The sequence below is a fragment of the Papilio machaon genome, chromosome 7, assembly GCF_912999745.1.
Source record: "Papilio machaon chromosome 7, ilPapMach1.1, whole genome shotgun sequence".
Lineage (NCBI taxonomy): Eukaryota > Metazoa > Arthropoda > Insecta > Lepidoptera > Papilionidae > Papilio > Papilio machaon.
Window position 1 is genome coordinate 8,221,765 of NC_059992.1, and position 23,366 is coordinate 8,245,130.

Sequence of the window (23,366 nt, forward strand, 5' to 3'; positions counted from 1 at the left end):
ACATTACTTTTAATATTACCGCCTTTTAAAGTTAACTGTAAGGCTATTACACATCTATCCATTTATTATAAGTAAATTATAAAATTGCCTCCATTTGACGTATCGAAGACATTATCTCACATACAACCAATAAGAGTAACATAAAGTCAAAAACTACTATAAAAGTTGCGACAAATAAATTGCTATAACTAGTTTTTTTTTTATCGGAACATTACTACGTCATAGTACATCGATGTCATGGAACGAAGGTTTCTTGTATACAGTTGAAGTAACATATTTTTGTATGTTCACATGTTCTTATACTTTTAAGAGTTATAAGGAGATTGTTAAATTACTTTACGGTATAGAAATTGTCTTTTTTTTTTTTTAATTTAATGCCATATTTTCAGTGTTTGTTTTACAATTCTGTTCAGATTATTAATTTGAAATATAATTTTGTTAAACGATGAATTACGAGAATTAATTATCAATGTATTCTAGACTTCTGAGAGAGTACAAGCTTAACTGTACCAGCCTAGGGCTACCAACTTTGACTTTTAAGTGACAGGACCTAAAAACATCGTGTATTCATCTTTCAATTAAAAAAGAACATTAAGTATTTGCTTGTTTTATATGTGTAAATTTAAATTAGTTTGCTTTCATAAATACTTACATCACTCCCTGCGTAAATTGGCAAGTATTTATTTAATTCAACGACGGGTCTATGCCTAATCCATTTCTATATAGTCAAGGTCTGCCAGCGACCGAGTTCCTAGGGCTGCGCGGGCGTATGTAGGACAGATCGTTCATTCTGACAGCGTATTTATAGTGTATGCAACATTAATTTGTTTCGATATTATTAGGTATTTATTAGTTAACCGTTAGATTGTATTTCGATACGCATCTAAGATTTCCATAGTTTATATCATTTACTTAATCATAGTCAAGTTTTGAATGGAAACATTTATAATTAAATATGTAATTGTAACTAGTTATATTGATAATATGTTTGAATTGATTATTTAAATGAAAATTATTCCAGTTACAAACAATTTGCTTTATAAATTGTTACTAAATATATTTAAAATTATTTGTTCAAATATTAAAGACAAATTGTTTTTCGCAACCAACAAAAATTAAGACACAAAATGAAGTGAATAATAAAAGTAATTTAATTAAGAATTGTTTAATCACATCGATAAAATGTGATTTATCGACATATTTAATACATCGATAACTCGATATCGATATTATATCGATATTTTATTAGTTGGTGTTGCCCTACATTCGGACAGTAGCCGCTTCGCACTTACCGCCCGTCGCCCGCGGCCTTTCTTGTAAATGTACTGTCGCACGCGTAATTCGATAGCATTTAATTTCAGATATTTTATTATTCTATATTAGCTTTTATAAACGGTTATTCGTTATCTAATATCGCGGATACAAATCTTATTTTCAGACAGCCTTACTATATATAATCAGATTAGCTCAGTATATCATCATTTTAGCAAATAAATCTATGAAAAAAAAACTATGCAATTCTAATGACTAATGTCGTGTTTTATTCAATACTTCAAAGTTTACTAATGAAGTAATTTTAATTACAAATACAGTTCAAATTACAATTAAAATGTATTAAAGTACATAATTCACTTTAATTAATAAATAAATTATAGATTTATCAACGTGTATTACGTTATGGTTTGCATAAATCTTCATAACAGTTTCTCTCAATAGAAAACAACTCTTCGATTTCGAATCTTTAGATCACTACGCACCTTTAAAGTTATTGCTAATGTTCGCTTGCAACTGTGAAAGTGCCAGGGAAATAGACCGTTCCAATGTAATTGATTATTTAGTGATCGTGGCAAGGAAGGGAAACTCGGCAGTAAAAGTTTATACTGTGAAAGTTATATAATGGTGTTTTGCAATTTATCAAACTGTAATATAAATATATTTAGTGCGTAGTTTTTTTATTCGTTGTCAAAATCTGATCTTTATTTTGATTTATTGAATAATAACCGATGTTAGTATAGATTAGCCTTATGATGTGTTTTTTTTTTTTAATTTTTATTACACATATTTTAAATAAAATTAGTAGTCTTGTTATAAGTTTTTAAAATATAATTTTCTGTAGATTATCTTTTTAAAATAGATTTGATACTAATTATCTAAAAATTAACATAAAAACTGTGTGTTTTTTCACAAAACACACAGTTTTTATGCAAAACACTTTTCTTTTCAACTGTACCTCTTTGTAAAATACTGATATTTCACTTGTGCGTTTTACATAACGTTGTACATTTATTCATAAAAGTAATTCAACTGTTAATATTATTCAAGTTGTCTAAACATTACAAAAATATTTATAATACGGCAATGAGAGTTTTATCATCGTCAAGTACAGTCAGTATAAACTTCGCTAAGTGGGCGGTGTATAATTAGTTTCATTATGGCTAAGTGGTTTTCTTGTCTATGAACAGGCCCTTGTTAATTGTAAACAAGCTGTTTAATGAAGACGATATTATTATTTAACAAACACTTATTTAATTATTTAATCTGCCATTTGTTACTAGCTGATGTCGAGATGAGAATCTAATAACTGTTATATTTTTTCTATATGTTTAGGACTTTAAATCTTACTAATATTATAAATGCAAATGTTTAAATGGATGGATGGATGTTTGAAGGTATCTCCAGAACGGCTCAACAAATGATGAAATTTAGCACAGATGTAGAACCTAACCTACTTATTATGTTTTTTCGCAGGCGACAGCTAGTTTACTTATATTTCTATCCTTAGCCAACGATATATTTTACCTACTATTTATTTTCCTATACTTTCCAATATAGATAAAAATCATTGCGAGGGGCGCATTAGATATCTTGCCCTACACAACTTATTTAAAAGCAAAAATATAATATTCTGTTAAGCACCTAACACTCAAAGCTCCTTACATCTTGTATGAAGGTTGTATGTATGAAATTTACCGCATTCACTGGCCAGTCTTTCATCCGCACTATAATGCATCATTGTTTGCGACGGGGGGTCGGAGGAGGACGGTGGGGGGCGGCGGGAACCGATGTGTTAATACAACATACATTATTTATACGCCGTCTGTCCTTCAAGAGAACATTGTTGCAACGAAATATTAAAATATTAGGAAGAAAATGTATTACTGAAATTGTATTCCTTAGTTACTACTCATTGCAAAGTCTTTGAAAAAGGTGTGATATAATTTCTTTGTTTAGATAAAAAGAATATTTAACAAATTAAATTATGAATATTATCACACACTTTGCTAAAGTTGGTAATATTTAATTAAAATAATTTAAAATGTTCATGAATACAATTTCTAATTCTATTGGTTCTAATGAAAGTTCAAGATTAGTTGTTTACAACTTTAATAGTAAAAACAAATAAAACCAAATAGAAAATTGTTAATCTTTCAACAAAAAACTGGTGTTTGATTTCTAAATACATTCCATAAAAATATAAAATCACCATATCCATTTAATCACATATTTCCTTGTCCCGACTCCGGCGAGCGCGACCAGCTCTTTCTAATTAAGCAACTACCCTGAGATTTATAACATATGGGAGCATTAACGCGATTTATGCCTAGTACTGAATAATGAGATAGTACTAATGGTTCACTGTACCAGTGAATCCCAAACTTTATATAACTACGACCCATCTAATAAAAAATAAAAATTCCCAAGCACTTGACTGTCACAAACAAGGAACATGTAATAAAGTTCTTGTAGGGTTGGTCGTTTTTGTTAGCGAAACATAACGGTGATATGCGTTTTCAACTTGTTGATCAATCAGTTGATTTTATTAACTAGTTAAAAGATTTCTATGATATTGGATATCAGTAAGGTCTGCGTAAGTACATACGTTGAATTCAACTAGTTGAATGAAAAACTGTTGATATGCTGAAAGGGGGATTAATATTTGAGGGCCCTTGAATCGGCGCATCTTATGTTTTAGTTGACACTCATTATTCGCTATCCAGCAGTTTGGGAACTTCTATTGTATACAATTAAAACACGACAAGTGCGATATCCGATGGGAATCGAACGATTATTGCTCTCAATGGGATTATAATCAAATAAAAACTGTCTTATCTCAACCTTTCGTAACTGATAGTTTTTTGATACGGTATATAAATTATTAGTAACCCGGATGTCCACACATTAAGCCTTAAATGTTTTTATAGTGTAACCAAATAATTATAATTAATTTAGATTTAAATTGATAATTATTACTCTTCAACGTGTAGTACGACTGAGGAATATTGAGACTTGAAAATTTAATGTGAGGGGAAGATCGAAATGTTAAAAGTAAACAAGAAGCAAGAAACATATTCAACGTCATATTCGTAATTCAAAAATAAAATTATCAATTTATTAATTCAACATTCATTAGATAGGAGTTTATTGTTATTATTATTTTTAACGATTTTAATTAATGTAAAAAATAATTTTTCAAATGCTAAAAAGTTTTAATTCAATTGTAAAAAATAGAACATTCTTTATTTAACATCCATTAAATGTCAAGTCAAGTCGATAATGCTTAATATGATATAATATTTTTAATCTACTTTTTGTGGGCGCAATTTGAAACTGTCGAACAAGTCAGTGACGGATACGTGGGTGTCGCTAATCATTGACATTTGTGACGAAATTCGGCCGTCGATCTGTCGGTATTTTTAATCCCAGTTCACAGTTAAGTTAGAAACCTGTTAAATAATGCGGCATTAACATTAATTCGCTTTTTATGCTTTCGTTATGTTGATAGATTTCAATTCTTGTTTCTTTTTTGTATTTATATATACTTGAAAACAAAAGACAATCTTACTAATAATATAAAAGCGAATGTTTAGATGGATGTGTGTATGAAGGTATCTCCGGAACGGCTCAATGGATCTTGAAGAAATTTGGCATAGACATAGAACATATTCTGAACTATTAAGTTTTTTTTAATGCCGCGCGGACGGAATTGCGGACGATAGTTAGTTTATTATAAAAAGAGTTTGATAAGAATGACCGCAATGGATCAATTTATTATTTTCCTATATTCATCTTGCTAAATTCTTCAATTCAAATAACAAAATAGAGGACATTTGTATGAATAATACAAATGCATTGCATATCTTTTAACGCTTTCGTGCTTAACGCTTCGACACATTCAATACTAAATTGGCATGTGTTCGTTCTGGATCTAGCATCTATTATCATATTATTAAGCGCTGCAAAATAAAAGTCTGGAATACATTTGTAAAGATAGGACGTGAAGACTCTCGTATTGACTATTCTTAAAGTGGATTGATTCCTTCTTTTCGATAGTTGATTGGCATTTCGTGTTCTTTTGTTTTAGTGAAATCTTGTTCTGTGGATGCGTTTTATGAATACTAGTTCTTTTGTGTTTTAGATTTGTTTTATTTTGAATCTTGAAATTTCCTTCGATTAATTTATTTTCTTGGACTTAAAAAAAAAAGAAGGTGATTCTCAATTCATCTTTATAGTTTTTAAATAAATAATATATCTATTTACGTAATTTTAATACTATTATAATAAATACGAATAATTTGTAATACATTTCACAGAGCTAGTAATTCCATCTAAGCTCATACATATGAATTCGTTATAGTTGAGGCATTTTAATATTAAGTATTCTTTTTTTAAATAATTATTAATAACCAGTATTAACATTGATGTACATAAAAATCCTTTTAGGAATAGAGAATAAATCACATTTGACATCTGATTTACATGTAGCATATTGATTTTAATAATCTATTTAATAATTTGGAATTTATAATTAGCGTGGCTCATTGAACTTTTACAATATTTATTCGTTGATATTTAAACAAAACACCCACTGTTTTAAATTGTTCCATTATTAATTTATGAGACGGAATGTACATTTGAAAATTGGAACAATTTATGTTCCAATTTTAAAATATGATAATAACCGAGTTTAATTTCATAAAGTACTATCTCTAAGTTTTGTGAGATGAATAAAGAATTCATTATATACAGTAGTAGACGCCAGCAACAACATCTGTTGCACGAATGTTTCGGCTCGCTCGGTGAATTACCACGACCACACAGAAGACAGGCGTGAAGTAGAAGTCATTCCCCGTTTAGACTGATGAGTGTACATGTCGGAAACCTAATTTTGAGGGAAGGAGGGAAGGGAAAGGGGACCCTTTCCCTTTCCATCCTTTTCTTATAAGGAAAAGATTAGAAGGGGAATTGATGGTGAAGGGGACGCATTGGAAGAGGAAATATTCTATTTCAGTACGTCTCCTCCTCCATCGATTAAAGGTAGGCAACACATCTGAAATTGCGGATGTCTATTGCCAGCGGTGGTTTCGCCATTTCGGAGTATCGAGGTGGCCGAGTGCTCTTTAGCCACCTTATGTTATAAAAAAAAGGTCCTAGAAATGTCACCGTTTTATTCCAGTTATGCGTTATGACTACTGACTAATAAAGTCAGCTAGTAATCACTTTTTTAATGCGTTTTTTTTTCAACACAATATGGAATAACTTCGTTATAAGTGTGAACAAATATTCGCTTTAAAAGATTGCATCTTTTCGTATTATATTTAATATTAGGTCCTTACATATGAAATTGGCGTTTTTCGTACTGGCCACTTTAATCACGAATTTCTCCTCTTTGGTAAGGAATTCCAAATTCAAATTTGTACAGCTATAGACTCATGTATTTGTGATTCGATGACCGTCATTCATTTGTTTTTTTTCTTCTGTTTTTTTCTGTTTGCGTCACTCATTTTACAAAATGGAAAACTTAAAATATCGCATTATTTACGAGTACGAGTTCCGCCGTGGCACTAGTGCTGCGGAAACGACTCGAAGGGTGAATGATGTGTATGGCGGTCGTGTTGCAAAAGAAAACACAGTTCGTTTTTGGTTCCAACGTTTTCGTTCTGGAAGTTTCGATCTGCAGAACAAGCCCCGTGGACGGCCTGAGACTCAAGTTGATAATGAAGAGTTAAAGGCTATTGTGGAAGCGGATCCATCGCAAACCACGTCCGAGTTAGCTGCAGGCTGCGATGTTAGTGATAAAACTGTTTTAATTCACTTGAAGCAAATTGGGAAGATTAAATAGCTTGAAAGGTGGGTACCTCACGAATTGACTGAAGCGAACCGGCAAACGCGCGTCGACTGTTGCGTTACATTACTAAACCGGCACAATAATGAAGGTATTTTAAACCGAATCATTACCTGTGATGAAAAATGGGTTCTTTACGATAATCGGAAGCGCTCAGCGCAATGGTTGGATCCTGGCCAGCCAGCCAAATCCTGCCCCAAGCGAAAATTAACCCCAAAAAAGTTACTTGTAAGCGTTTGGTGGACTAGTGCCGGTATTGTTAATTACAGTTTTCTCAAATCTGGCCAGACTATTAAGGCTGATGTCTATTGTCAGCAATTGCAAACCATGATGGAAAAGCTAGCGGCTAAACAACCTAGGCTGGTCAATCGCTCCACGCCACTGCTGCTTCACGACAACGCTAGACCACACACTGCGCAACAGACTACTAAATTAGAAGAGCTTCAATTGGAAAGTCTAAGACATCCTCCGTACTCCCCGGACCTTGCTCCAACAGATTACCATTTTTTTCGAAATTTGGATAACTTCTTGCAAGGGAAAAAATTCAACTCCGATGGGGCAGTCCAAATCGCCTTCAAAGATTTTATTGATTCCCGTCCGACTGGTTTTTTTAGTAAAGGGATCAATGAACTACCTATGAGATGGCAAAAGTGCATAGAAAATAATGGTTCATACTTTGATTAATTAAATATATTATATTAAAAAATATTCGACTTTTTGTTCCTCCCATACAAACCGCCAATTTCATATGTAAGGACCTAATATAAACTTTTAAGCCAATTTATAAGATCTGCTTAAACGAAAAAAATAGGTACACCAAAAACTAGATTTATTAGTTCTATAATTGAAGCGTAATTATAGTGTCAATTAAAAACTAAAGTTTATTCTATAGATTTACACAACCGTACTCCAGTACATTAACAAAAGTAAACGTATTATAAAATAAATAAATAAATCAAATTGAAAGTTCCAAAAAATCATACTTGAAGTACTGGAATTCACTTCATTGTAGTGCAATGATTATTTTCGTAATACCGAAGGACAGATTTACTCCAATTGCAAATGTAATTATAAGATACCTGTTCCAAAAGTTCAATATACGACATTTAAAAGCAATTTCATGTAATTTCCAGTTTTAATTATCTCTAGCAAATTAATGGAATTTTTCTTATGAATGTTTTTTATGTAGAACTAACTGTCGACCGTGAATCAGTCTGCGCGGCATTAAATAAAAACTTACTAAGTAGCTTATGTTCTTACAGACAATGTTCTACATCTGTGATAAATTTCATCAAAATCCGTTGGTTCTGGAGATACCTTCAAACAAACATCCATCCAACCATCTATTCATCTAAACATTCGAATTTATAAGAATACGTACAAATTTTCTTCTGTTCTCTTTCTGTTTCAGTTAGAGATGTCAAAAAAGGCTGAACACACAAAAACTGTTTGTTTGAAACATTTAAACGTATTTAAATTTTAAAACATATTTAATATGTGATAACTACCCGTTTAATAGTTTAGATAACATCTAATATATGTATTTGATAATATAGTGAAGATAAGATAGTGATTGTACCTAAAAGATTTGGGTCCATTAAGTTTTCAATTTTCTCTAGTTTGAAGCGACCGCTCGCTTATTATCTCATATAGGAACTAACAAATAACATAGTACGTATTATATTACAACATACAAAACTACAGGAGTTATCGTACTGCCATTAGTCTGGCTCCAAGCGCGCCACTCACAAACATAACGTCCAATTTTCTTTCTAAAATCTTTATGAATCTCGATGGAGAGGCGGCGGGCTCAAAGGTCATACTAAATTTCAATTTAATAGTTACCCAACTCTCACACATTCATAACCTCGCCCGTCGTTTGTCCTGCTCCCACACTGCATGTTATGGGAACCATAAATGTTTGGTCTAATTCATGGGAGATAGCGAAGGTAATTAATTTGCTGCCAAATTTGACGTAGCTTCTCTTGCATGATTAAGGACTAAAGTATTATTGTTTGCATATTATACTCACGTAATAAAAAATATTTTTATTACTTAAAATAAGCCTACTAACGCAAGTAATAGCAAAGTTTTTACCAATTTTAAATTTTCATTACTTTGAACAATTTCCAAAATTTGGTTCCACAAGTGTCTACATTCCACAAAATATCGTGTTCCATTACATCATTAGTTAAAATTTACAGATCAATCATTTACTTCTATAATATATACATAAGATATAGATTAAATAGTGTTGTTACAAATCGCTTATAACTTGTGCCACCGTCATAATTTTAGATTATAATGAGCGGCTTGCATCAATTAGCGGCCGGGTGTGGGCTTCAACACTTTTTAAAATTCATTACGTGGTAATACAACTAACGCCCCGCAGCCACCGGATTGTCTGGCGCAAACTACAAACGCTATTGTAATGAGGCAGGCGAATTGCGTATGGAATAATTGAACCATGTAATTCTAATTACCCATATAACTGACTTCAAGGGGACCACTCGTGGACGCCGTGCTTGAGCCGCGGTGGGTGCATAAGCGACCGTAGTCAGACGTTCACAATCATAAGTTAACGAATTTGTATTGAATAATAAAGTTCTTTAGATGTAGGGTGACATGTGTGAAATTCATTTTATTGAGATGTGAGAATTTCTATACCAATTCCAGAAAATTTTATAAACATAAGCATACCCAAATATCAATTCCAAAGATACAGAAGCTTTGTTCAAAGTCTTTTTGTTATTCTATGGCTTCTAATAGATTAGTATCAAATATATAACACCAAGTACCAATATCAGATTACTTTGTACTTGATACGGCTTGACGTATCCTATCTCATATTGACCAAGTGAGAAGTATCGCACGACGACGTCGATCTGATTCCTCGTCAATGCGTCTTTATAAATTGAAAGAAATTCGATCACTTTAAATGTGTACGATGAATCGGTGAATGGATTCTCTAAGCTCATGCCAAAGGAAAATCGATGTTATTCGTAAGAGACTAAAGTATAACCATTTATCCGGTGTCCGTTCTTCGGCCTTTTAAAAAATTCGTTGACATCAATAAATTCAAAATGTCTCATGATTTTTTAATTGATTTTTTTTAATTACTTAATACTGTGAAGATTTTTCGTAATAGACAGTTATGTTTTGCTATCAGCGTAAAAATCAAATTCTCTTTTCCTAAATTTTTACCTGATACTTTTATTAGAAAATTAAGAAAAAAAATTATAGACAACAGTGAAGTCCCCTGCACCACAATCATAAAAAAACTGTATCAGCCCTAACCTCATTATTGTAAAAGCGCGCGCAGGCATTATTTCGTCGACATTAACCCAACCGCAGGATGTGTACACACTACACCACAAGGGTAGGCACGTTGTCACTTGTCACCGTCATATTGTGAACTGTGTAAAATGTATTATCTCACCATCGGTATCATACAACCTGTTGAACGGAATTTTTCACATTTTGACTGTAATTTTTTAATCTGTTACATTTTTATTGTGTTTTCTTTTTACTAATAATTTAGTTCTTATAAAAAAAATTTAATACACACTTAAAGTTTAATGTAAGTAATAAAAATAGTTAATTTCAAAATATTATGTAAGTCTATGTGAATAACAATAATGTCTAAAATTCGACGGTGACACGCACACTACACAGGTTGAGTACACACTACACCAGAAGGTGTCGGATGTCCCTTCCGCAAATGCGTTCACACCGCGACACTGCTGACATCTGTCGGCACATCACTTACCCGAGAAATTTGTATGGGTATGCAGAGCGCGTACATATTCCGTAATCGTATGTACTTGTCAAATTTATTGTACACCCTTCGAGCTTCCAACAAAAGTTAACTTTTGTTCATGTTTGTGCAATGATGCAAGAATTTAAGAATGCTTATTATTACTGATAGAGAAGGAAACTAAAATAAAAGCATTTCCCTAACGTAAGCAAGAAGTAGAAGCGTCTAGAAATTGTTATCACAGAAAATCTATTTTATTATAACAAAAGTCCTTGAATGGTGGCCACGGATATATCGACGCAGCGTAGGTAGACCTCCCGCAACATAAACTGATGACCTGGTCAAGGTTGCGGGCGTGCACTGGATGCGGGCGGTACGGAACTGGACATTGTAGTAATCGAAGGTAGAGTCCTATGTCCAGCAGTGGGTGAGCCCTGGCTAATAATGAAAGGGAAAGAGGGAAACTAGCAACAGGAACAAAGAGGAACTACAGTTTCGTTGCCGACCTTGCATCTCTTAAAAAATTTATTACGAAATCTAGGTTTTATACGATAGAATATAGTGTACTTTTTAAGGTCCGAAAATAAAAACTAAAACAAGCTCAGTAATGTAAGAGCAATTTAACCATTACTGTCCTTAAAAATTTATTCCTCCCGACATTAAATGGGCATAGTCTTCATTCCGGTAACAATGAAATTCTTATGCAAATAAAGGACTTAATTTAAATTGTAAGATGAAAAATATACAATTTTGTATCGTTTAAAATACAATGAAGTGTTTAATGAACAAAACGAAGGGTTTGCAAAGGTCAGCGAGAAGCTGGCTTGTAAGGACAATTAAGAAACCACAGCACCGGTGTGTTGTTTATTCAGATATAGTTCCCAACATTTCCCGTATGAAAGCGATAAATGAACAATCTGATATAAAGGTACTTTAAATGCTTTAGTATTGAAGACTATTCGAATATTCATATATTTAATTTGTTTTTAATATCGTACCAGTACATCAGATCTCTGACGCCGAAAATTTTCTTGCGAGACTGAGAAATGAAGTTATACAATTTAATGTGTACTACTCGTACATACTGTTTGTTTTAAATCTTTATTATAATAGCGAATTTTTAGATGGATGGATGGATGTTTGTTTGAAGATATCTCCGGGAAGCTTCAACGGATCTTGATGAAATTCGGCACAGACGTAGAACATAGCCTGGAAGAACACATAGGCTACTTATTACTTTTTTTGCGCGAGCGGAGTCGCGGGTGACGGCTAGTATTTCAATAAAATCTAAATACGCTTAATTACTTTAAAAACATTTTAACAGAGATAGACGCCAGCAACAACATCTAAATAACGACCAAGATGAATACCATGACCACACAGAAGACAGGCGTCAAGTGGAAGCAATTCCATGTTTCGTCTGATGAGTGTGGTGCCGGAACCCTAATTTTAGTCCTCTTCCCCTTCCCATGCTTTTTTTATAAAGGAAAGGATGGGAATTGGATGGGCATATTTCAGCGAACCAGGCGGTTGCTTGTACGAGTACACCTTGCCACCTTATGATAAAAAAACAGATTGTACATTTGTCTCACTTTGTTAAAAATGATTTTGATTCATGTCAATGCTTTTATCACCACATAAGTTTTTTTTTTTATAAAAGAATAAATTTTACAATTTCTATTTTATTACTAACACAGTAATACCTTTAGAAATTCAAACTGTACAATAATAGGATAAGATTTATAATTACATAGCCTATTTAGAATACAACTAATGGCTACAAATCTTTCCGAGGCCAACCCTGGTATTGTCCTCCAACAATTTTATTTGCTCCTTCGACTACTGTCGCCCATATCTTTTTCTTTTTAACGCGGACAATTTTTAAATGGCTTACGTTTGATTCCATTATTGTGTGCCAATCACTATGAATTACAATGTCCCTTTACTACGGCCGAAGTAAACAGAACTGAGTGGGAATCCTTATTATTTTTGTTACAAATATTTTTTTATATGTTTTTTGCGTCGAGTAAACAAGGCATCTGTTTTATTTAGGTGATACGAGACTTGAATGCAGCTCTTGAATTTAAATTTCTTGGATTTTGAACTAGTGAATACTCTCTGACATTTTTAATTTTGTTTTATATTATTGCGTCTACTTTTATCTGAGATACAACTTAAGATAAAGTAAAACTTTATAATCCTAACAGAAACAAGAATTAAATGTAGACAGAAAAAATATACTAGTGATTGATAAAACATCATTCGTAAGATCACAATTCTGAATTTCTCGATGACAAAATCAAATTTAATTTTAATCTTTCAATATGATTTTTAAATACAGAAAAATTGTCAGCTTCGATAAAATACCTAATTGAGACGCGTCATCGTTACATTTCGTATAAAGATTTTTAAATACTCGATGTGTTGCAGAAAGAATGCAATAAATCTCTTTACGGTTGCTCTTATCTTTTTTACTGAAGTAGTCGATACAGTCAGCGTCAACTTGCAAATTTAAATATAAACAACTTTAGTATCTGCCGCCGCCTTTTATATCTTTGCCGTCATATTTTGAAATGCTGGTATGCATAGAATATCTATTTCGTTATTTAGCGATGTTTGTGTAGGGTTGTAAAGAATTTAAGAAATAAAAATAGAACCGTTTTCCACCCCGTAGGGAAGAAAACGATTATTTCAGGTCTTGCCGAGGCTTGACCTATCGGAGATTACCTACCTTTCCTAACAGTACACACAGGCTTACTACTTACGTTCCGATGTCTCTGAATGTGTGAGTAATGCGAGTCGCAGCGCGATGACGCGGTGCAGGGAGCGGGAGCGGTGGCGGCAGGCGCGCGAGCAGGGCTCGTCCGCGCTCTTGTCAGTACGTACCTCCGATAGCCGGCAAGGACTTGCTTAGGTCAAGCCTCGGCAAGACCTGAAATAATCGTTTTCTTCCCTACGGGGTGGAAAACGGTTCTATTTCAGCTCTGTGCCTTCGGCTTGACCTATCGGAGACGTGTTTCTAATCTGCCGGCGCCACTAAGCGTACTGTGAATATAACTAGTAGGTATGTACATACCAAATAGAGTATTTTGCGGCATTAAAACAAGAAGGATTTAATCCAAAATTATTCTTTATTATCAACTTAAGCATTTATGGCAGGTATGCAAGAAAATCTTTTAACCAAATTGGAACATAAGAAAATCAATCACAGTCATTTTCAGTCTAACATATTGCTTAGTACTAAATCAATTCTTACTAACTAGATATTTGGTAACAATATGGGTAACATTAATATGAAATGCCTTCTTTAAAAACCGAGTAACAAAATTAAACAACTGCAAACGAGTCATTTAGGATATTCCCATTGATAGTTTTTGGTTTCTCTACTTTCTTACAATAGTGTTTAAAAAAGTTTGCGGATCCTTTCCAGTTTCCACGTTTAAGAATATCGTCCAACGGCACGTTATGTGCGAAGTTATTAGAAGCTACTGCTGACCTAATTGAACCTGGCCCAAAACGAATCCCTAAGTCTTGAAATGGTTCTTTTAGCCATCCTGCAATAACAGCTCTCGATGCGCATTTAACTTCCCCTCTAGTTGTAATAAATAAACTATTTAGGCCATCGCGCGCTTTTCTTCTATTGGCGGACAAGTCAATCAGGCAATTTGTCCATTTTACTAGGTCTAGATCCGGGTCTTCTGAGGAAGTCAAATGCCATCCTGATTGGCGATTATGAGCATTATCAGTCTTGGAGCCAAATTTTGGCCAAAAGGTTACATATGAGTCGGTTCTCTTACAATGATCATGATCGATACATAATAACGTAAGATCGTGAATGCGGCGCCCTGAAGCTAATAAGAGAAGAAAAGCTAAGTGTCGAGACACTTGAAAAATGCTATTTCCATCTGGAGTGTGGGATTTCAGCCAACGTAGCAAATCCTCGATGTTCCAAATATGAGACTTTGAAGAAGAAGATATGCATTGTTTAATGCTAATTGCCTTGATCATAGCCGCAACCAAAGGATTACTGGCTAACTGCTTAGCCCGCGTTGGGTCAGCTAAAGTTAATATGACTGATTTATGAACCAAAATTGTTGGCGGAGCTAGCTTCCTAACCCTAAGCAGGTACCCTAAATAAGTCGCTACCTGCTGGGGTTGAGGACTGTTGGGTGTTATTTTCTTTTGCCTGCACCATAAGACCCATTGCTTCCAGCTGGACTGGTAAGTGCGCCAGGTAGAGTCTCGCCAAGCAGACTGCACTAGTTGCACATCATTAGGATCTAAGTCTTTAACTAAGTCACTCCACCCAGTATCTTCCAGACCTCTAAATTTAATTTTTCCGTCTTGGGAGGCGGCAGATTCGTAGACAGGTCTATTAGGTTCTGGTTCAGGTTGAATATTCGAAACGGAGCCTCTCGAGCTCTGCATTTGAGATCGGCTCTCCAAAAGACTGCTTCCCAACGCGGAACTACCACAAGAAATGTCCCTGATGATTTGTTGAGGTGTTGTAAAACCCTTGGTATCAGTGGTGGTGGTGGAAACACCCAAGCTAGACGATAATGCCAAGGATGACTGAAGGCATTGATGAACTGTGCTTGAGGATCGCTTGCATCTATTGACACATAATTTGGAACTACTCTCGATCGGTTTGTTGCAAATAAATCTATTTGAGGGACACCCCATTTTCGGAAAATCCGATCCCTGATACTCTTGCTTAGATGCCAGTCGGGTAGGCTTTTCGCCCTTGACAAGCAATCTGCTATTGAATTGTAACGGCCTGGTAGATAAAAACTGTGAATGGTTACTCCGAGACTCGTCGCCAGATGAAGAATCTCTTTCGTCAATTGCAACAGTGCTAATGATCTTGTCCCTCCTTGATTTCTCAAGTAGGATACTACAGTTTTGTTGTCGGACTGCACCATTATTGACTGACCTCGAACAATATCTTGAAATTTGCTGATGGCTATGAGGACGGTATAAAGCTCCTTCCGGTTTATGTTCCAATCTACTTGCTCCTCCGTCCATTGTCCTGAAAGATGGTGATCGTTGATCTGGATACCCCAACCCTTGTTGGAAGCATCTGTGGTCACAAATATTCCTGGTTCCGGAAGAAAAATAAAACCTGGTGTTTTGACATTCTGAATCCACCAGTGGCAATCCTGTAAGGCTTGGGTAGAGACTACGACTTTTCGTTTGGGTTGGTCTTGAGAGAGTTTTCGACTGTTTCGCTGTAAATTTCTGGAGTGCATTCGACCTAGCGGCGTTACTAGGGAGGCAAAACCTATCCTGCCTATTAGGGCTGTTCCCGATTGCCAAGACCACATGCCGGTTTTTAGGACTTCCGCTAAGTCCTTTGTTATTCGGTCTATTTTCGTAGCTGGAAGACTTTTTTGATTTTCGGCAGTATTCCAAATAATCCCTAGGAATTCTATAGACTGAGTTGCCTTTAATACTGATTTCTTTAGGTTTATACACCAACCTAGACTTTGTAGGAGGTCTACTGCGAAAAGTAATTGTCTCTCTAGTTCTTTTGGATCCTGATGAGCAAATAGGAAGTCGTCCAAGTAGACTAGGACTCTGTGTCCTTTTTCTCGTAAATAGGTTGCAATCCACTTGCTGACGCGGGCAAAGGCCAGTGGCGCGCTGGAAAGTCCGAAAGGTAGAGCTGTCATCTGATACAGCTTTTCCTTGTAAACGAAAGAGAGAAATCTGCGATGACTCTGTTTTATTGGTATATGGAAATATGCTTGACTGATATCCAGCTTGCCTAAATAATCGTCTTTTTGAAGGAAATTGGGAACTTGACTTTGATTTATTAAGCGGAACTTCGGGGGGTTGAGATAAGAATTTAGTCGACGAAGATCGAAAATCTGTCTCAGATTTCCATTTGTCTTTGGAATAAGGAACAGCCGAGACAAAAACCCCCTTGCACTGTTCACTCGTTCTACAACTCCTGATGCAAGAAGATTGTTTAATTCTTGTGTCATAGCTAGCGAATTTCTTGTCTTGAATCTTAATAAGTTTTCTCGAAAGGGAATTGATGGTGGTTTCTTTACGAACGGTATTGAATAACCTGTAATAATCTTTTGTACTATATGGGGGGCTCCTAACTTCTGCCAAAGTGGTAGGAAGTCTTTTAACTGTCCCCCACGGAAATTGTCAATATTTTCGTTCCTTTGGTGGCTTTTTATCCTTTCGAAAAGTATTCCGTTGCCTAAATGCAGGCTGATCTCCTGATGAGCGGCTGGTGGAGGGTCGTCCCGACGATGAGCCTCGTGAACGCCAAGTCGCCTGCTTCCCCTTTGAAGAGGAAGACAACGAGGGTTTGTGAAAGGTTTTAATCTTAACCCTTCTTACAAATTTTGGAGAGTTTGAAAAAACTTGAGCTGGGCCGCCATTATCTTTTATAAGACTGGTAAGTTGTTTCTCGTCGAACAGATGTGTTACCGATGGATTAATACTGTGTAATGCACTATTGACGACTTCATTTTTACCTTTAAAGCTCTTCCTCCTAATTTCTATTAATTCTGCTCGATGGGCACAGACGTATTGCAAAACATCATCGGAAATCGTTTTAAATGAAGATTCCTGGGATAACAATGATTGTAGATCCTCAGCGGCATCTGGATGTTTTTTGATTATAGAATTTAAATTCTCTGCAAGAGCTTTTCTTTGCAGGAGTAACCCATGCGAGATTGTTCCCAATACTCCTTCCTGCTTACCCAGCCAAGGGGATGGTTTACTAGGAATACTCCCAAGCTCCATATTTAGTTTAAGTGAACTGAAAACTGGAGAGGCATGTAGGCGTTTTTCCACCTCTTTATAGCGGATTCTGTTCCATCCGCTTTTATTCAATCTCTGGCATTCTATTCCCATCTTTTTTATATCCGGAAGTGGTTCCGGTATTAGGGGATCTGCCTCTTTCACGCTGGGCGCAAATTCTAATTCCTTTACGTTGTCTTCAAGAAAGGGATGCAAAGTAGGTGCACTCCATCTAGAATCTGCACCCGAGTCCGAAGACACTGAGCTACAATCTGAAGCGTCGAGTACATTCTCCTTATCGGAATCCGTATCATCTTGAGGAGAATGTCCCTCAAGTTTTTGAAATAGAAGGGAAAACATTCCATCCATCTTTCTTTCCAATGCCTCGATTTTAATATCAGCGGAGGAGGGTGATATTCTCCTTTTTTTCGACTCTGTTGTCGCAACGGAGGAACTCCTTCGTCTACGACGGGTTACTTCGGACTCCGACCGGTCCCCAGAGAGAATTTTATCAGCCTCAGCCCGAGTGTAAATAAGAGGTTGAATCGACTCCACTGCCTGCTTAAACAATTCTGTACGGGCAGCGGAGCCCCTTATTCGGTTTGCAATTGCTGGAGGACCCAGTATTAAGGCTCTAGCAAAAGCCCAATCTAGTAGTTTACACCTCATCTCTCTATATCCTTTCTCAGAGAGATGGTCAGCCTCCGGATTGAAGGCCCTCGCTATGCCTACTGTAGGTAGGGCAAAAACAAGCTTGTTAAGGACACTCGCTTCGAGTTTGTCTCCGAATATTTCTTCTTTTGTACTTCTCAGAACTTCCCAGTCGATCCATCCGTCCGGTAGATGCTCCTGAGCCAGGTTCTTTATTCGTTCCAAGACTTCGTCATCTTGATCACTTTCTCCGTGCTCGTCCAAGAGACAGCCGAGTGTGATAAAACTTTTTCCTTGTGCCATCTGAAGCAATAAATTACTTTTAGCTCATTTGAAAAATATGGATATGCACAGCTAAAAGAAAGAGCTACGCCGCTCAAAATCTGAGCCGCGCCGCTCAAGTCGAGCCGCGTCGCTCAAGTCGAGCCGCGCCGCTCAAGTCGAGCCGCGCCGCTCAAATCGAGCCGCGCCGCCCAAAATTTGAGTCGCGCCGCCCTAAGTTTTTGGCCGCGCCGCTCAGAGTTTGAGCCGCGCCGCCCAAGGTTTGAGCCGCGCCGCCCAAAGTTCGAGCCGCGCCGCTCGATAAGTGAACCGTACATCTACAGAACACTATCGGCTGCGATCTTAGTCTCAGCAGACGGTCAGCATCTGATCCGTACGATAGTAGCTAAATGGCTGACTATCAGGATTATTTATTTGTGGATGGGATGTCCGACAAATAAGAGCCACAGTTCAGCATCGAACTGAACTGCTAAATAGCATGTTATATAAACATAATATCTAAAATAATCGCATCTAAAAACATCACACAAAAATTTAATAGAGACAAAATACAAACCTTTGATAACACTGAATCTATTCGCGAACGTTACAACAACGTTAAATCTCGTAACTAGTAGCGCGTGCGTATTGCTAAGTGAAAAGTAGCGTACTGACAAGAGCGCGGACGAGCCCTGCTCGCGCGCCTGCCGCCACCGCTCCCGCTCCCTGCACCGCGTCATCGCGCTGCGACTCGCATTACTCACACATTCAGAGACATCGGAACGTAAGTAGTAAGCCTGTGTGTACTGTTAGGAAAGGTAGGTAATCTCCGATAGGTCAAGCCGAAGGCACAGAGCTGAAATACCTATATAAGCTATTTACTAACATTTAATAATCTAAGTTCTTCGTAATATGAAGGAGACTTAAATGTATAACTAATTATGTAAAAAAACATTTTATTTATAGTAAAGAATATTTTAAAATTAAACATCTAATAAAGCATTATTTTCTTTGTATGAAAATAAAATATAACAGCGGAAATTAGAGATATAGTTTCTAAACTGCGAAAATAGATTATTTAATACCTCTGTTACTGACGACTACGTTAACATTTTTAAACAATCTGAATATGTTAAATAAATATTTTTACACACATGGATATAAACATTAGTATATTTTTTGTTACTAATAGATAGTACTATTTTGTTTGTTGCTCATTTTTCCACCACGTGAACAAGATTTATTGTTCCTCTCCGCATTATTATATGCAAACTACTTGTGCATTTCAAAACGAACGAAACAAAAACCAATTCGTTTTGTTTCATCGGATGTGTTCGCGTTTTGTTTTTATTGTTCAGTTTAACTGTCAATTTGTAAGCTGATTGTACTGGCCGGCTACACTCGTATAGACAAGCCATTTAAAATAATAACAATTCGAATGTCTTTTGTATTTTATATATAGGAATAATAACCGCGGGAAATTGTTTTTTGAATTTAGAACAGAGAGTCTAGCACGAATATTTGTAATTCGAACCTTCATAACAATATCGAGAATATATGTCAAAATTTGTATGAGATTTATTGATGTATACTTTACGTGCGGTATTTACATTGCACAATTTTTAATACAAATTTTGTCGATTACGTTACGAAAATTTTCTCACGAATATTCGTGCTAGACCCTCTGTATTAAAGCTTATTCGTATTAACTGTGTATACTACAGTGACACTTATTTTCACTCATTATTTTCATCTCTTTCTTTTTCCTTGACAAAACAGAGACAACGATACAAGTGTCATCGCAGTGGAAACCTACAGCTAGAATAATTTTTAACACGTATTTCTATTGCTTAAACTAATTTGAATATTATAACTTAGTTTTATCTAATTATTATCTAAATAAAAAAGGTAATTATATTTAAAATAAAATGTGAGAGTAAAGATAACTATTTTACAGATATAATAGCTCTATTTTTACTAATTGAAACAAATTGGCCATTACTTTATAAGGTAATTGGGGGACCAAAGTGAATTCTCATAAAATAACAATTCTTTCTAAATTCTCTCAGTTATGTTCGGTGTTTTTGAATAAAACATTCTTGAATGCAAATAATAACGTCTTAATTCTTTAAATTTCTTATTGTTATAAAATACAAAAAGGCAAATGGAATTCAAAAAAAGTAAAGTAAAGTTTCAACACTATCTCTATCTAAACACTAGCGCTAGAACAGCTTGTATATCTCATGAAATTCTTACGTTGACATTAACGAGGAAACAATGATAATCGCTTCATATGAGATGAAAGCAATATGTATAAACGAATAAAGACAACAGCAGAATTTACGTGTAAATGGCCAATACTTTACCTTACCAATCGATGCCATGGAATTATAATTCTTATAACAAAACACATAAAGCGGAATGTCCCGTGAGATAACTTTGATTTCGCAAGAACGACAATTTATCTTTACACTGGACGCCGGAGCAATTAATCAGCATGCGTTGTCATGTACAAACCCCGGCTTCGGTTACAAAGATTGTCAATAAAATGCATACAATTTTAATCGTTATGATTAGAAAGTTAAAGGCTAATATCGTATGTATTGGTCGAAGTAGAAAATGCTATTCGTTGTGCGATCTGTACGTAGTATTGGCTTGATAAAGAGAAAAAGATGATTGCTTGCTAATTATCAACAGTGTTGTATTTATCTTCGTTTTTTCGACCACTTAACACCTACGACGTGATCGTTCGTTTATTTTTTTAAACCAGATCGCTAATAATGATCACTCCACAATAAATCGCCTTGAGACCTCTGATAGCAAATTCTTAATTCAAATTTTAATTATACCTATGTTTTTTCAACTTTGTTAACTTAACAATCAAACAATTATTGAAGACTAGCTTTTACTTGCGACTTCGTCCGCGCGGAATAAAAAAAAATGCACACAAGATAAAAAAGTTCCTATGTCCGTCTCCTAGTTTTAAGCTACCTCCCCATCAATTTTCAGCTAAATCAGTTCGACCGATCTTGAGTTATAAATAGTGTAACTAACACGACTTATATATATATATATATATATATATATATATATATATATATATATATATATATATATATCAAGATCCTGGTGTTACGTTCCTTTTACCGGTATTTAAAAGTTCACTTCTGGATTACAATTATTTTAATTGTAGCTATAAATCAGAACCAATATTCTGATATTCCGATTTCGATTGATCGACAATATCTGCAACTTTTTATACAGTCATAAGTATTTAAGGTATCACGAGAGGTCTAGAACATTCGAAATAAATTACATTATCAATTATCTTCATAACAGACAAATTACAACTTGACTATAGCAAATAACCTTTTGCCGCTTGAACATTGAACAATACTGCTCGGTTACCGTTAAGCATTCAATCAGGAACTATAGAGTAATAGAATTCCATAGCCCTACAAAATGTATAGAACTCCCTTTATAATAAGGACCCCACAACTACTTGATTATTACGTTATGATCCAAGCAATTCTAATTATTCATGATCTTTATCAAGCGCTTAGCAATCTGTAGAAAGTTTGTGGGTAGGGAATTGATACCTTGTTGGGATTAAGAAAAATTCCAGTTATGTTAAGTATAACTGCTAGTTAATGATTTAACATTAGATTTAATTAACTTTGATTAGGTAATCAACTTATTTTATATTTTACACTACACCTGTTGAAGAATTGTGTTTAAGAAATAATGTTTTTTTTTGTTATCCTTGTAATATTTTACATATTAGTGTTCGATGAATTTGTACATAAAATGAAGACGCTTTTACATTAAACAAATGACTGATACGAATATTACATTCCCATTGGTTAGGAATATACAACCAACACTTACCTGTATTGTTTTACTAGCTGTCGCCCGCGACTTCGTGCGTGCGGAATAAAAAAAAAACGTAATTAGTAGCCTATGTGTTCTTCCAGACTATATACTATATTAGCTTTTACCCGCGACTCCGTCCGCGCGGAATAAAAAAAATAGAAAACGGGGTAAAAATTATCCTATGTCCGTTTCCTGGTTCTAAGCTACCTACCCACCAATTTTCAGTCATATAGATTCAGCCGTTCTTGAGTTATAAATGGTGTAACTAACACAACTTTCTTTTATATATATATATATATATATATATATATATATATATATATATATATATAGATATATATATGCCAAATTTCATCAAGATCAGTTGAGCCAATCTGAAGATACGTTCAAACATCCATCCATTTAAACATTCGTAGTTATAATATTAGTATGTTTCTTTTACTAGACATGTTCTTACATCAGTCTACTGTTCCACAGATGTCAGCAATCGATCCGGACTGCGGTGTGAACGCGATTGTCAATTATACTCTGCCAGAACAAGCATTACTGCGAGCTCAGTTCACCATGCGACCAGATACTGGCGAACTTTGCGTCGCCGCTCCACTAGATCATGAACTCAATAGCGACTTCGAATTCCCAGTTGTTGCTACTGATAGAGGTAAGTCAATTACTGCGTAAGTTGTCTAATGCATTGTCTTAAGTAAGAAGTAATGAATAGAAATACAATGCTGGAAATATAATATTCCTTATTGATCGCATTATCTCGCAAAGTAACGCATTACTCACTCACGTAGGATAAAGCTACTTGGTATATTTTGATGTCATTCTGTTAATAAAAAGGAATTTTGCAAACAAATGTGATTCAAAAATCGTGTTTTGATTGTCATATAATTGTAAAAGTGTGTTTTAAAAGAAGATTATTAGTACAATGATTTTATG

At 35.0% G+C, this 23,366-nt stretch overlaps 1 protein-coding gene across 1 annotated transcript in view; it reads left to right on the forward strand.

Moving 5' to 3' along the window:
* LOC106712217 (protein dachsous) overlaps positions 1 to 23,366 on the forward strand; it is a 234,886-nt gene that overhangs the window by 191,707 nt on the left and 19,813 nt on the right. Inside the window, exon 3 of the mRNA XM_045678745.1 lies at positions 22,905 to 23,085. Coding sequence (XP_045534701.1) covers positions 22,905 to 23,085 — 181 coding nt within the window. The remainder of the gene's footprint in view (positions 1 to 22,904; positions 23,086 to 23,366) is intronic.